The 16,166-nt window shown below is 48.3% G+C and overlaps 1 protein-coding gene across 1 annotated transcript in view; it reads left to right on the top strand.

The window, feature by feature from the left end:
• The window catches only part of VWF (von Willebrand factor), a 137,639-nt gene that overhangs the window by 53,609 nt on the left and 67,864 nt on the right, over window positions 1-16,166 (top strand). Inside the window, exons 16-18 of the mRNA XM_047066718.1 lie at window positions 3,625-3,865; window positions 9,673-9,767; window positions 13,381-13,541. Coding sequence (XP_046922674.1) covers window positions 3,625-3,865; window positions 9,673-9,767; window positions 13,381-13,541 — 497 coding nt within the window. The remainder of the gene's footprint in view (window positions 1-3,624; window positions 3,866-9,672; window positions 9,768-13,380; window positions 13,542-16,166) is intronic.

Genomic DNA, 16,166 nt, shown 5'->3' with positions numbered 1-16,166 from the left:
TTCTTTTCACGGCAGTGTCTCTGCATTATTGCTTTCAGAACCGGGCCCAAGCGCATTTGGCAAGCATGGGTAGTGAGAACTGTTTATTTGCAGCCGCCCTCTCCTCCACCCACCCCCCCCCCCCGCAACTCCTGCAGGACAGGCGGTGGGGACTGGCTCTCTCACAGGACAGTGTGATTAGCCTGTTCCGGGAGGGCGAGTTGCAACCCTCTACCTGGTGGTGGTCTAGAACCTTGAGTTCCTGGGAAGCAGAGATTTCATGTGGCTGCTGCCACCTAGTGTTCCATGCATGTATGGCCAGGTGGAGGAATGAGTGAGTCCCAGATCCCAATGGGTCTCTGCACTCAGGTGTGGGGAATGCACCTGCGGATCCTTTGCTTGTAACTCCAGCCAGATGATCAGTAGACTCCTGGCCCGCATCTCTGGCATTGATAGAGTTATGTAAAGTTGAATGACATCAATGTCCCCAGCTGACTTTGGAGTCTCCCTCTGCCATGTTAGATTTCTGCCACCACAGCTGGTATCTGCTCCACATTCTGGACCCTCGAACAGCTAGATTGTGCTCACTCTGTTGTTGGTGGTGCTGCACGGGGAACATGTGCCGAGTGCCCAGCATGGTCAGGCAATGCCAGTGGTGTAGAAACTGCCTCCGTACTACGTGACTGTCACACTGAGTAAAAGGATAATGAGATTAAGGCAGAGGCAATCAAGGAAGGCTTTCTGGAGGTGGTGTACTCGACCAGGCTTTAAAAAGTCACCATCTTGGCAGAAAAGAGTTGTTCCACAGGCGGATAGTAGTAGTGATGCATGGAAATGAGGAGGATATTCTGGGAGGATGAGGTGTCGTGAATATTTTGATTTTTAGGGTGAAGTAGATGTGTGTGGAGACTAATATGCCCGTGGTCCTGGCAGAAGCAGGGAAATAGGAGCTATGAGAGGCGGAGAAAGGTCCTAATATATATCACGTATTTGAAGAAGCTTAGGTACAGGGCTCTAGAAATGTCACTATTGGGGTCTAATGAGCCAACTCATGTTTCAAGTCTAAGCAGTGTCCTAAAAAAAGAGGAGCAGAGACAGAAGTGAGGATGAAAGGGACCACGTGTGTATGCATGCATGCAGTTGTGCCTCCCTGTCCCTCTGGGTCGGGGATGCCAGAGTCATGGCCAGCAGCCGGAAGAGCAGAGTCTGAGGCCTTGCTGGAACTTGCGGGTGACTTCCCCGCCCTGCGGCCTTGAGCCCATCATCTCCCCCTCCACACCTCAGTTTCCTCATCGGGGTTTGCTGTTTAGAAACTGGGCAAAGTAATGAGGAAATGGCGTGCTGTTCATGACTATGCTTTGGTTGTCCACCAATATTAGAAATTCTGCATTATCAGTGTGCTACAGCATCTGAAGGATTTCCTCATTTAGGACGTTCTCCCAGATCACTGAGGGCTTACCGGCACGTTCTGTAATCTCACGAAAGCTGCTGTCCTTCACCTCCTGAGAACAGAACGAAAGGGAACAGGCTGAGACTGTGGGAGCAGGGACTGAAATTTGGAGGCAGAAAATGTATGGGTGGTGAGAAGTTTTCTGTCTCTATGGGCTTATGTGGAGGTGAACCAGAGAAGAGGCTGGCCAGATGGTCCTGGAGGCCTGAGCCCCGAGGAGGGTGGGCAAGACTCCTGGGTTCCTGACTCCATCCTGTACCTCATTTTCTCCCTGAGAAATGAACAGAGCTCCCTACACCACTAACTCCATCCTTAAGAAGAGCCCCCATCAGCTGGGGATGCTCATGAAGCAAGGACTGATCATGCTGTGAGGAGATTGGGAGAAGCATGCTTTGTTTTGCTTGTTACTTGGTTACATTTCCTTTGGGAAGAAAAGAGCATAGGCTTCTTGTAGATGGGGATCAAGTCTTAACCACTTCTGCCTCCATGAGCCTAGCACAGCCCCTGGCACACAGTGGGAGCATGAGAAACGTCTGTTAAACTGAGGTGGCCACTGCTCCTTCTGGGGAGGAAGCCCAGAGGAGAAATTCAATACGGCTCGAAGCCAGTTCTAGAGACATCTGTCAGAGAGAAAAAGCTCTCTGCTCCAGCTGCTCCTTAATGGGTGAATGAATGTGCCCTTAATATCACAGGTTCAATGGATTGAAAGAGAGTTGCATTTTTATTGCCCAAAACACCCCATCTTAACACAGCCTGCTCTCAATACTCATCCACTGACCCAACCTCTCTGCTGGTTCAGAGAAAAACCCATGTCTAATGTGGTTACGGAGCCCCCTCCCTTCTCAGATCCCCTCAAATACTAAACCCTGAGCAGGTGCAGGAGGGGAAGCCTACAGGGGCTCTCCAGGTGTTCTCACCCCCATGTCTGAGGTTCACGGCCAGGGCTTCCTTTTACACTTTCTGTGACACATTTTGCCAGTGGGTGTCCACTGTAGAAATGGATTCTAACAGAGAGGGCAAGGTTTCTAATGGTCCCAGCAGGAGTGTCCTCAGAGTGAGGTGGTCATTTCTTGGATAGGAGCTGATTAGCAAGAAGAAAGCCTTTAGAAAGGGCAAAGCACTTCCCACGGCCCCAGTAAAGGGTTTCCTCATCGGGGTGCTCACGGTGTTGGCCAGAATCCAGGAGTGCTAGGTCTTCTTAGGCCTGGGCCTTCATCTGGAATACCCCTCCCATCTGGAGCCCCCTGAGCTGGGGCTGTGTTTCCGCAGTCATCATCATGATAAAACAGCAGTGAGCATTTACCATGTGCCAGGCATTACTCTGAACTTGTTAGCTCCCTTAACCTTGACAACAATCCAGGTGGGTATTAGTCTATTCCAGTGAGGAAACTGCTCAAGGTCACAGCATAACTAACTAATGGCAGAACCAAGGCTCGAACCCAGGAATTTGGGAGACAGAGCCTGTCCACTTCCCTGTATTGCTGCGTCCTCTTGGGTCTTGTCTGCTGTGCTGTTTCTCTGTGGGCGGAGGCCAGGGAGAGTGAAGGCGGGGAGGAGACAGGGCTGCCCACCTGGCCGAGGCAGGCACAAGAGTGTCCCCGCACTTTGTGGCTGTCCTCAAAAGCATGGCTCCTAAGGGGTTGTTTCCTTTGTAGAGCATAATGGTTAAGAGCATGAGCTCTTGGTCATAGAGAGCTGGGTTCAAATCCTGCCTCTGCTTCTTCCTGGGAGGCATGACCTTGACAAATTACTTAGCTTATGTTTGAGTTTTCTTACTCGTAAGAAGAGGGCTATGAGATCTAATTCAATGGGAGGTGTAAAAGGCACAGAAGCTGGTGAAGAGCAGAATATTCAGTAGATGCTCAATTGTCATCATCCCAGGAGAAATGCCCTTGCCTGCCATGCCCAGTTCTTTTTAATATTCACAGTGTCAAAATCCACCTGATTTCTACATGTCCCAGACTTCAAGGATTCAGAGACCATTAAAGCAGGATCCCTCTAGTTCAGCAGAGGGGAAACCGCGTGCATTCATTATTATCATAGGCATTTGTGAGCATGACAATACAGTTTTGCTCCTAGTAGGAAAGGAAGGTAGTGATTGCACAGATATAATTGGGGTTACAGGTCCTAGAAAGACAGTCCTTGTCATCTTCATGTTTCCACTGAGGCCTTCCTTTCCCTTGCCTCTCTCCCAGCGCTGAGCTGCCCACAGGGCCAGGTGTACCTGCAGTGTGGGACCCCTTGCAACATGACCTGTCGCTCCCTTTCTTACCCGGATGAGGACTGCAATGAGATCTGCCTGGAAGGCTGCTTCTGCCCTGCAGGGCTGTACCTGGATGAGAGGGGAGACTGTGTGCCCAAGGCCCAGTGCCCCTGTTACTATGACGGCGAGATCTTCCAGCCCGAGGACATCTTCTCAGACCATCACACCACGTGGTAAGTGCATGCAGCAGGACCGGGGACCTCGGGAATGGCAGGGCTTGAGAGGAAAATGGTCCTCCAAATCCTTCATTTTGTGGGTGGGAAACTGAGGCCCAGGGAAGAAAGTGACTTGCCCAGCAAGTCAGAAAGAAAGCTGGGATTTCACCCAGCTTGAGTGGCTTCCTTACTCATGGCTGGCGGGAGGACTGCTTCAGCTTCATTGCCAACTCTCACGTGTTGAGCCCCATTTCCCTGCAGTAGGTCTTAGTTTCCCTGTTTGAGAACAGGAAATGGGAGGGCTCCCTGTCCCCTCCCCTGTAGCCCTCTGGCAGTGTTCCCAGGCGGGGGCATTTGAACCAGCAGAAAATAGATGAAGGCAGCCTCACCTCAGTGGTTCATTGCTACCCTGACTTGCTTTACATACTTCCCTGAAAAATAGCTCCAATCACACTTGCTTCTTTTGGCCCTTTGCCCCGTCCCTCTGTCCTGGTCCGTTTCAGAGGGGCTGTCACAGTCACAGGAGAAATTTATGACATTTCCTTGTCACCTGCTCTGGCCTGGGTGCTGGCTTAGAGATTGGTGATCTGAAGGAGAACAAGACACAGTGTGCGCCCCAAAGAAGCTGATGGTTTACTAGGGAGACCAGTTAAAATGTCCTGTGGAATATTTCAGACATAAAAGTAGAGAGAATAGAGTGAGGAGCCCTAAGGCATCTGTCCCCAAGTTCAGTGATTATCAGCACTTTGCCATTCTTGTTTTATCTATTCCCTCCTCCCCCTTTTGGCTGGAATAAAGAAAATCTCAGATATTATATCATTTCATCTGAAAATATTTCAGTATGTGTTTCTAACAGATAAGCACTTAAAAAACCCGATCTAACCATAATACCATTGTTCAGATAAGCACTAACAATGATTCCTGATAACACCTAATATTCTATCCATGTTAGCTTTCTTGACTGTCTCAAAATGTCTTTTTATATATAATTGGTTTGTTCAAATCAGAATCCAAACAAGGTCTGCACACTGTGTGTGGTATGAAGCTTTTCCTCCTCACTTAGTGAGATAAGTTTGTGGTCCTTCGCCATCTCTTATGCCCAGAGCAGATTGGTTATCCTTGGATGGAAAGAATGGTTGTCATTGGACTTGGATTTAAGCAAAATGCATTGTATCCCCCTCTGGACTGTGACCTCCCCAAGAGTAGAGACCACATCTTAGGTCCTGATTCCCAGCACCCAACACACTTATGGCAGAAAATAGGCATAGTCAATGTGTACTGAGATGAAATAACAATCATATTTGGTAGGCTCACCATTTTGTAGACATAAAAATCTCTACTCACTCAGAAAAGGTCAGATTGCTTCCACTTGGGAGGAGCTGGAGAAGACCCAGTGCAGGAGGTAGCTTTGGGTTTGAGGAAGATTCTAGCAGTGGGCGTGGGGCGGGCCTGTGGAAGAGGGCTTTGGGGTGGAGCCGAGGCCCAGGGCCAAAAACACACAGGGAGTACTCACCAGTCACCAAGGTAAGTCCTCTGGGGGGGCATATGTTGCATGAAGGGAAGATAAGCCTGGGAGGATGTTGGGCATCTTCGAAAGATGGGGAGGGGGGGACTGGAGCAGTAGGCAGGGAGGACCTCAGAGGTTTTGAAAGAGCAAATAGGTCAAAGCATAGCTTTAAGGAGTGGGTTCTGGAAGCTGCATGAGGTGTGGAGGCAGGGAGATCAGTTGTGGGAAGAAGTTGACACAGTCTGGTCAAAAGGTGCTAAGGCCCCGGGCCAATACTAGCAGTGGAGATGGAGCAAGGGGACAGAGGCCAGAGACCCCAGGAAGTAAACAGACTGGGGGGACATGTAGGGGGATGAGGTTGGCTGAAGACGGCCCCCGGGGTTCTGGACTGGAGTGCCCGGGAGTGCAGGAACAGCAAGAGGGCTCCTTGTGGGTAGGGGGAGGATCATGAATTTGGTCTTAGCCCGGATGGCTGAGTTGCCAAGAGCGCATGCTGGTGAGTGAGGGGAAACAGTCACCGGAGGCGTGGGTGTGGGACTCGAGTGAGAGGTGGAGGCTGGACAAGATTTGCGTGGAGGTGTTCTGTATGGCTGCAGGGGCAGCCAGGCCCACGAAGGAAGTGGATTGAGGAGCAGAAAAGGAAACTGAGTCCAGAGCTTGGGGGGATGTTCAGAGGGCCAGGGGAGCAGAAAGAGGATCCTATGAGAGAGGCCAAAGGAAAAAGGCAAGCAAAAAGGCACAGCGAATGCCGGGCCATATGGTGGAGGTGAGGAGAGCAGGAGAGTGACAACATCTGTTGGTCTGAGCATTGGGCCTTCACCCAAGCGGTCGTTTTACTCCGCTTGTCCAGCTATGATTTTCAGGGTGTTTCTCTCTGGGACCTTAAAACAATGCCGTTAGAAGGCAAGCATCGCTTTTCTTAGTAAGGAATTTGAGGCTTAGGGAGATTATCACTTTCCCAAATCATCCAGCCAGTGATAGAACCCAGGGACCCTTAGACTCTTCATATTACATGGAGAGGAGGCTGTTGAATTTGGCAATCGGAAGGTCATAGTGGCCCCCATGTTGCAGTAGTGTGGTGAGGAAAGAAGCCAGAGGGTAGGAGGCTGGGGTGACTTGGAGGGCAGCACGTGTCCCTGGTCATTTTACCATATTGGAGGCACAGGGAAGGTGGGGAGATGAGGTGCAGAGGGCCCTGGGTGAGCAGAGCTGGGGAATAGCCCTGGCTTCAGGCTTTCTTCAGGATTTGCACATCAGTGACCTCTCCATGATATGTTCCCGGGCTCTCCTTTGGGCACCAGGGCTGAAAGCTATTGTCTGTCCCGTCTCTCCACTTCATTTAGAAAACTGGATTTCATGGAGAATGGGAACCATCAGGAACTTGGGGCTTGTTTTGTGGCTCTTTATTTTTATCCCCGCACACTAAAGAGTGAGCCCCATGGAGCAAATGCTGGTGATGCCCACAAGAGGTAGTAGGAAGGTACAAACACATGTGTCTAGAAGTATCTTTAGGCTGTTTGGTCACCAGACAGGCATCATGGTAGAGCACTTACACTATTGCAAGCCAGGTTCTGGGCCAGGAGTTGATTATAATCCTACCTACAAGGTTTTTCTTCTCTTTTCTTCTTTCTAAAAATAAAATTAAGCTTTTGGGTCATGTCCAAATGACAGAAAGACCATGACATGAGGATATTTTAAAATCAGGTGTTAGTTAAAAACCAGAGGGCGCCGTTTCTGCATGTGCCCAGAGAGGGAAGGGCTGATTCTCTTTTGCTCATTTAATAAATTTTCATTGAACAGCAGCCACATTAAAAATCATTCAAAATCATTACTGTTAGAGAAATACAAATCACAACGAGTATTACTTCATATCTACTAGAGTGGAAAAATTTGAAATCTGGATAATGCCAAGTGTCGGCAGGGCTGTGGAATATGGGGCCCCCGCTCTGCTACTGTTAGGACATACACCTGTTCAGACACCCCAGTATCTTTCCCAAACCTAAATCTGATTATGTCGTATCCCTGCTTGGAATCCTTAATAGCTTCCCCTCAGTAGGCCTTAGGATAGAGACCAAATCCCTATGATGGCCTCCCAAGCCCCATGCGATCTGACCCCTGCCTACCTCTCCTTTCTCCAGTCTCCTGGCCTTCTTTAATCTGGAAGGTGCATTGCTCCCAGCACCCAGGAAAGCAGTTGGGATGATTTATGCAAATTAGATACCCACACTTGATATCTCCACAGTCCTGCTCTCAGGCATATACACTAAAGAAACTCTCACACAGGCTCTTAAGGGCACGTGTATGAAGATGTTAGTCACAGCTTTGTTTGAGGTCTGTGTCCATCCCTGGGAGGGTGCATGGGGAAAAGGCAGTGGATGCACAACAGTAGAGGATCATGCAGCCTTAGAAGCACCGGGAAAGTAGGTATGTATTAGCAGGGTTCAATCTTGAACACGTGGTGGTAAAGAAAACGACAAAACACTGTGATATATGAGATAGTACCACTTATACAAATTAAACATACAGGCATGTGAAAGAAATACATATTTTATGAGAATATATGCAGGCAGGTCTACACTGAACAGAATAAGATTGTATTAGTTTTCTGTATCTATTGCTGCATAAAAAAATTAACCCCAAATTTAACAGCTTGAAAGAATGGACATATATAATGTCACACGGTTTCTAAGGGGCAGGACTCCCGGAGCAGCTTGGCTGGGTGACTAGGTTTGCTCATGAGGTTGGAGTCAAACTGTTGACCAGGGCTGCAGGCTGAATCATCTGGAGACTTGCCTGGCTCTGGAGGCTCCATTCCCAGCTCATTCACACAGCTCTTGGCAGAAGGCTTCATTCAGTTCCTCGCCATGTGGGCCTCTGCATTGGGCTGCTCGTGAAGTGGTTCCCTGGAGTGAGTAATCCAAGAGAGTACCAGGACAGGAGCTGCAGTCTTTTATAGCCTAATCTCAAGTGACACGTGGTATGTCACTGCTGCCACATACTGTCGGCACACAGATCAACCTTGGTGCAACAGAGATGACACAAGAGTTTGAACACCAGGAAGTGGGGATCCTCGGGGGCGCTTTAGGAGACTACATGTCATAAAAATATTGCCCGTGTTAGGGGAGGGGATTGGGATCAGAGGAGAGGAATCAAAGAATATGTAAAAAAAATATTGGATACTTTATGCAGAGCCTTATGCTGCCTGCTGAACAGATAATGAGCAAAACTGTCTTTGATCTTATAGTCCAGTGACACAGAGAGAGATGTTAACCAAATAATAACTCCAATACATGCAGAGTCACAAGTGTGGAAGAAAGAGAAGTACGTGGTCTATGAATCCTTGAAATGGGCTAGAGAAAAGGTAGGCAGGGGTCAGATCGCATGCGGCCAGGGAGGCCATCTGAGGGATTTGGTCTCTTTCCTAAGGCCTCTTGAGGGGAAGCTACAAAGGAATCTCAGCAGGGAGGTGACATAATCATATTTAGGCTTTGGAAAACCCTTGGGCTGCCAGGAGGAGTGTGTTTTGGGGAGAGGCAAGAATAGGTGCAGGGACATCAGTCAGTTAGGAGCTTCTGCCTTGTCCAGGTGACAGGTGGTGGCGGCTTATGGCAGTGAAGGTAGACAAGTGGATGTGAATGCCAGAGACGTTTAGGAGACAAGGTCCAAGGGCTTGGTGATGGTCAGACGTGGGGGTTTGGAAGAAGGCAGTATCAGGGCTGACCCCTCGTTTGCTGGTTTGTGAAACTGGATGGTTGGTGGTATCATACAATGAATCAGAGCCCTGGCGGGGGACTGGCTTTGGTGGTGGGATCATGACTTCAGTTTTGGGCATACTGAGTTTGAAGTCTTTGTTATGCCAAGATGGCTATCATGTGGGCACTTGCATACACGGATCTTGGGTTCAAAGGAGAGATCCCAGCTGCTGGTGTAAATTTGTGAGTCGTTTCTGTCATAGAAGCTGAGTGTATGGATGGCAGCCTAGAATGAGAGCCCAGGGTGCAGCCAGCAGAGGGGTGAGCCTGAAAGAGCAACTAGAAAAGTAGGAGGAAAACCAGGAGAGATTTGTTTCTTGTCCTAGAAGAACAGGATAGTCACAGTGGTCGAATAATGTCAAAAGGGATCAGGTAAGGAAAGAACTGAAGACGTTCCACTGGGTTTGGTGACATAGAGAGGGTGAGTGGCCTTAGTGGGCTGTGTTTCAGATGAGTTATGGGACCACCTTGACTTGGACAGGGAGACGGTGAGTGGGAGGTGTGGAAAAGGAGCCAGCAAGCATAGCCGCTCTTACGAAGCTGGGTTCTGACTTTCCTCTCTGCAGCTACTGTGAGGATGGCTTCATGCACTGTACCACGAGTGGAGCCCCAGGAAGCCTGCTGCCTGACACTTTCCTCAGCAGCCCCCTGTCTCACCGCAGTGAGTACTGTCCCCCTGGAAGGGCTCTTCACCTTGCTGCTGGGCTGCTCTGTCTGATGTGTCTGTGCATTCAGGCACATGTCAGGGTTGACACCATTTTTATGTTCATGTGAGTGGTTTTTAGGCCTTGACATGCCTTTGCATGTGTGCATCCAAATCATTGAGGCAGGGAGGAATTTTATTTCAGGGGAAAATTCAGTTATCTACAAGATGGATTCAGTGAGACCTCTGTTTTGCCCATGGTGACCTTAACCCAGTGAGTAGCTGTAAGTTGGTCACCTTGATTGTGGTGAAGACCACCCCCCTTCATTAGCCTCTTTTTACTCAGGGACATACTTACAAGGATGTCTGTCTGTCTGTCTGTCTATCTATCTGCTTATCTATCTAATTGTTTTATTTTATTTATTTTTCTTTCTCAGGATAAGTGTACTCTCTCTAATCCTCTCGTTCCCCCATCCCCCCACACACCTCCCCTCTGGTAACCATCCATTTGTTTTTTGTAGTTAATAATCTGTTTCTTGGTTTGTTTCTCTCATTTCCACCCCCCTTCGCTCATTTGTTTTATTTCTTAAATCCCATATATGAGTGAAATCATATAGTAGTTGTCTTTCCCTGACTGGCTTATTTTGCTTATGATCGTACTCTCTAGCTCCATCCATGTCATTGTAAATGACAAAATTTCATTCTTTTTTATGACTGAATAATGTTCCGTTGGATATATATATATCACATCTCCTTTATTCAACGATTTATCCATGGACACTTGGGCTGCTTCTGTAGTTTGGCTATTATAAACAATGCTATTTAAAGGCAGATGTGCATGTATCCCTTTGAATTAGTGTTTTTGTAATTTTTGGGTAAATACCCAGTAGTGCGATTCTTGGATTGTAGGGTAGTTCTATTTTTAGCTTTTTGAGGAACCGCCATACTGTTTTCCACAGTGGCTGCACCAGTCTGCATTCCCATCAACAGTGTACGAGTGTTCTTTTTTCTCACCTCCTTGCCAACACTTATCGTTTCTTGCATTGTTGGTTTTAGCCATTCTGACAGGTGTATGGTGATAATGCATTGTGGTTTTGATTTTCATTTCCCTGATGATGAGTGATGTTGAGCATCTTTTCATGTGTCTGTTGGCCATCTGGGTGTCCTCTTTGGAGAAATAGGTCTTCTTTGCAGAATGTCTTCTGCCCATTTTTTAACTGGATTATTCATTTTTTGGATGTTGAGTTGTATCAGTTCTTTGTATATTTTGTATACTAACTCTTTATCAGATATGTCATTTGCAAATATCTTGTCCAATTCTGTAGGTTGTCTTTTAGTTTTATTGATTGTTTCACTGTGCAGAAGTTTTTTGTTTTGATGTAGTCCAAATAGTTTATTTTTTGATTTTATTTCCCTTGTCTCAGGAGATTTATCTAGAAAAATGTTGCTTCAGCCAATGTCAGCGAGATTACTGCTTGTGCTCTCTTCAAGGATTTTTTATGGTTTCAGGTCTCACATTTAGGTCTTTAATGACAAGGGTACCTGTTTAGAAAGCTTCTCAGATGGATGTGAAAGAGGAGAGTTTGGGCATATTGTTCTCAGTTTGAAGGTCCTAATAGTTGCTACACTGTTGAAGGACAAGGCACAGAAGGGAGAAGGGGCTGACCTAGCTTTGAGGGGACCATATTCACACTTATGGATCAGGAAAACTAATTGGCTTCCAGATGGATCCTTGCTTAGAAAGCACTGTCCCAGTAGGAGGGAGAGGGATGCTATTAGGCAGATAAATGAGCTATTTTCAACATCTGGCTTGACCACCTCTCTCTGCCTTCTGCTGCCCTCAAGACGCCATCTCTCCAAGTGACACAGATGTGTGCCATGCATTGGCTTTCCAGTTTGTCCTGGTGAGAAGTCAGGCTGCCCTGTATGACTGATTGGGGAGCATCTCTCAGCCTTGAGCTGGGACAAGATCCTAAGCATGTGAGTGGCTCACAAGTTGAAATCAGAACTTGTGACCTTGTCTTTTTATGTTCAGGTGGCTATAACAAAACACCACAGACTAGGTGGCTTAACTATGAGAAATACAGGAATGTATTTATATATGGAGGCTGGAAGTCCAAGATTAGGGTGCCAGCAAGGTCAGGTAAAGTTTGCAGACTTCTCCTGTGTCCTCACAGGCAAGAAGGGCTGGGAGCTCCATGGGTTGTCTTCATCAGGGCACAAATCCAATTTGTGAGGGCTCTACCCTCATGGCCTCATCACTTCCCAAAGGGCTCATTTCCTATCACAACTACCTTTGGGGTCAACACATGAATTTATGGGGGCACATTCAGTCTGTAGCGGACCTCAGGGTCACTAAATCCTTCTCCTCCTCTCTTTGCCGATTGCTCATGTCCCTGCCTTCTCTTGGCTTTTTTCTAGCTGATAGTTCCTGGAAGCGGTCATCTTTTGTGAAGTCAAGAAGCTCCTAGAATTTTGTACGATTTGGAAGAGGCACTTGACCTTTTAGGGTTTCAGTTTCCTAACAAAAGTTTCCATATAAAATTAAGACTGGGGGGTGCCAACGTGGTTCAGTTGGTTAAGCATCTGACTTCGGCTCAGGTCATGATCTCACAGTTGGTGAGTTCGAGCCCTGCGTTGGGCTCTGTGTTGACAGCTCAGAGCCTGGATCCTGCTTTGGATTCTGTGTCTCCCTGTCTCTCTGCCCCTCCCCAGCTCATGCTCTGTCTTTCTCTCTCTTAAAAATAAATAAACTTTAAAAAATTAAAAAAAAATAAGGTTGGAACCTGTTCACAGGAGACAGTAAGTGCTCTATGCAGTAAGATAGAAATGCTGTGAAGTGTATCTGGGTTTTTGAAAGGAAAGTGCTGTATCAATCATCTGATGTTATCATTTATTCAATCAGCCATTGATACCTCCCAACTGTCAGGAAATATGATACATCCTGAACAAAGGAGACACAACCCCTGCTTTCACGGAACATTTATTCTGGTATTCTAGTTGGCAATGGGTGGGCAATCAACAAATAAGTAAAACAGACAGTATATCAGAGGGTGGTATTGGAGGCCATCCGATGGAGGCTTGACAAAGCAGGCAGGGCGGGGAGGGGTGTCAAGGGACAGAGTGTAGCAGATTTAAATAGAGCGGCTGGAATGGCCAGTGGCTGGGCAGAAAATGACATAGAAATCTCCCCTTAAGGTTTTTGTAACTAAATTAGCATGACCATTTTAGGAATGGTCCCCTTGGGGCCCCCAAAGGTTACTTTTTATCACCCAAATGCAGGTCTTATAAAGCCTAGGTCTGGACATTTCTGCAGTGCCTCCCGATTTAATGCAACCTGCTATGGCAGGCTCAAGGGGATGAGGAACGTGGGCAGTCATAGGGTTGTGGAGAGCCAGAGAGGTGCCTTCAGCGTAGGCAAAGGTCAGGGGCTCAGATGAATAGATGAGGTGGCCATCTAGTCCCACTTGGGGAACCTGGCTCAGTGCTGGACCTGCTGGAGGTCAGGTCATCCCAGGGAGGGGGCAGTTGGGTCTCTGGAAGTGAGTGGCTGCACCTGGGGAGACCAAGGACAGTGTGGAAGGTAGATTCATCCTTCACGGGTCGCGTCTTTGGTTTTTCTACTTCCAAGGCAAAAGGAGCCTGTCCTGTCGGCCCCCCATGGTCAAGTTGGTGTGCCCTGCTGACAACCCGAGGGCTGAAGGGCTCGAGTGTGCCAAGACCTGCCAGAACTACGACCTACAGTGCATGAGCACGGGCTGCGTGTCCGGCTGCCTCTGTCCCCCGGGCATGGTAAGCCACCACAGCCACAGAGGTGGGCAGCCTGGCGTTTCCCTGCAGGCGGGCACACATGAGGTGGCTCTGGGGCAGAGAGAGGAAAAAATAGGAGCCAAACAAGAATGGTAATGGGGGCGGAAGCGGTGATGGGGTCAGGGGTGGGGGAGCGCCTTCTGTGGCTGACTCAGCCGCCAAAGTCGGGAAGGGAGATGGTGGGAAAGTGTCTAGAGTCCATCCTGATGAGATCTGACAAAAACACAGGAACTTAGGGCACAGAGGTGCTGGAGGAAGCAAAGCAAGTATTTCCAGAAAATACTTACAAGTGACAACAGGCATTTCCCCTGGAATTTTCCCAAGGGCCGCATTCTACTTACTCAGAGGAAAGAGCACACATGTATTTGGATGTAATTTGCATATATACATATGACTTTCTACTTCAAGAGATGTTGCTGTTGCTGCCCTTTCACCAGCAAGGACCAGCCCAAGTCCCTTCCCCTTGCTGAGCCTTGTTTTCCTCATCTGTAGAGTGGGTCACAGTCTTGGCCAGCTCTTGACATTCCATGATTCTGGGGCTGGGGCTTCAAACACCCATTCTGCGGCCAGCGGTTCCTTGGATGCCTTGCAGAGTCCAAGGCATGCTGGTTTGCAACTACCTGGCTCTAGATTGCTGCTGGCGGCAGTGGTGTGAGTGGGCCCCTGCCCCTTACCTTCCCCCCAAGTCTGGTTGTCGGCTGGTGTAGTGTAAACATATGACAGTAGTCCCCCCATCCGTGGTTTTGTTTTCCAAGGTGTCAGTTACCCACAGTTAACTGTGGTCCAGGAGCAGATGCTCTTCCTTCTGACGTCTTGTCACAAGGTCAATATCAGCCTCATGCTTTGTCTCAATGCCTGTGTCATTGACTTCACTCCATCTCATCCCTTATGTATTTTGTCATCTCATGTCATCACGAGAAGGGTGAGTGAGTACAGTACAGTAAGGTACTTAGAGAGACCACATTCATAGAACTTTTACTGCAGCATATGTTATAACTGTTTTATTTATTGTTGTTAGTCTCTTACTGTGCCTGATTTATAAATTAAACTTTATCATAGGTATGTGTATATAGGGAAAAAAAGAGTATATATGGGGCACGGTATTATCTGCGATTTTAAGCATCCCCTGGGGGTCTTGGAATGCATCCCTGTGGATAAGGAGGGAATGTTGTAGACCTGTTATTCTTGTCACCCTGAAAGAAGCAACTTCTGGGTTCTTCTCTTTCAAAAGCGTCAGGTCTTCTTGCTTTCTCTGACCAATTCCCCACACCCAAAGTGAGCAGTGTGTGTCTGGGGCAGGAGTTGTGGACGCCAAAGTGGGAGGGGGCAGGATGGCTCTCATATGGTTGTAAAGGGCATCAATGATGCCCAGGCCTTGACTTGAAGGTCAGGGTTCTGGGTGATGGGAGATGCCAATGTTCTATAGATGCAACGGGGACTCATCATCGGTAGCCCACAGGAAGGCTGTGCATTGGGGTGTGTGCAGGGCAGATGATTTGTCTCCTTTCCCTCCAGCCCTCCTCCAAGACAGAGAGACTACCTGTTCATTCCCCCCTGGGTGTTCCCTTCTTCTTTGGCCTCTGATGATTCTAAACTGTCTTCTAATGGGGGAGCTAGAGATTGGCCGGGGAGCACCCCCAACCTGGATGGTCTTGTTTGATGCCTTCACAGAAGGTGGCTATTCAAGGAGGGGAAACTCAGAGCTGGGTAGGGACAAGAAATAGGCCAGGGGAGAGGAGGCTTCTGTATTGCTCTTTTTATCCTAAAGGATTCTCATTTTGACTGTTCCTTCACTGTACCTGGAGGGGAAATTCTCCAGACATCAGAGAAGGCTCTGGCAAGAAAAGGGGCATCCCTCAGGGGATTATGTCAGCATCAGAGACTCTTCTAAATGAACCTTTGGTTTTTTTCAATGAAAACAGTGCAGATCATCTGAGATAATAAGCACAGTACTTGCGTTATGGTCCCAAACCCCCAGTGGAGAGCAAGACCTCAAGTTCAGGATGTGGACACACGGTCAGGAGCTCATTTGCATTCCCGAAGCCTCTGGCATGTCCTCTGAGGACAGTCTGTGGATGTTTGTCCCATAAGGGGGTGACTCTAACCTCAACTGCAAGGGATTCTAAACTCAAAAGCTCAGAGTGTAAGAGATTGGCTTATTTTCACAACTGCTTCATTACGATGCCGACTAAGGTGCAAATCGTTGAGGCCAGATTCTGCAGAGCAGCAAAGCCCATGATTTATGAAGTGCGCAGTGTGCTGGCTGCTGCATGGGACACGTGTTCTTGGCTGAAACACAAAGACAAAGGAGCTGGAAACACCCTGTTTGGGCCCGTGTGACGGTGTAGACATCCTACCCAGGGGTGTTTCTCTGTGTGGCCTGTCCCCTGTGGGAGATGGTGAGGATGTGGTGTGTGACTGAGGGTTTTGGGGGAAGAGGTTGGGGATTCTACATTCTGGGGACTTGGAAGAGGGCGGTGGGGGGTGGGGTGAGGAAGTAGCTCTTTGCTGGGGGCAGATCTGTGAGAGTAGAAAGAGCACCCGAGTAGGAACAAGGCAGAGGGCCAAGCCCTCTGTTCAGGCCTCGCTCGCCCTTGGGTGAACATT

Source organism: Lynx rufus, unplaced genomic scaffold (genome assembly GCF_022079265.1).
Source record: "Lynx rufus isolate CCGP_SWC_20201006 ecotype Redwood Valley unplaced genomic scaffold, mLynRuf1.p SCAF_7, whole genome shotgun sequence".
In the NCBI taxonomy this organism is placed as follows: domain Eukaryota; kingdom Metazoa; phylum Chordata; class Mammalia; order Carnivora; family Felidae; genus Lynx; species Lynx rufus.
Note: the sequence above shows the minus strand (reverse complement) of the source record. Positions and strands in the feature narration are given on the sequence as shown.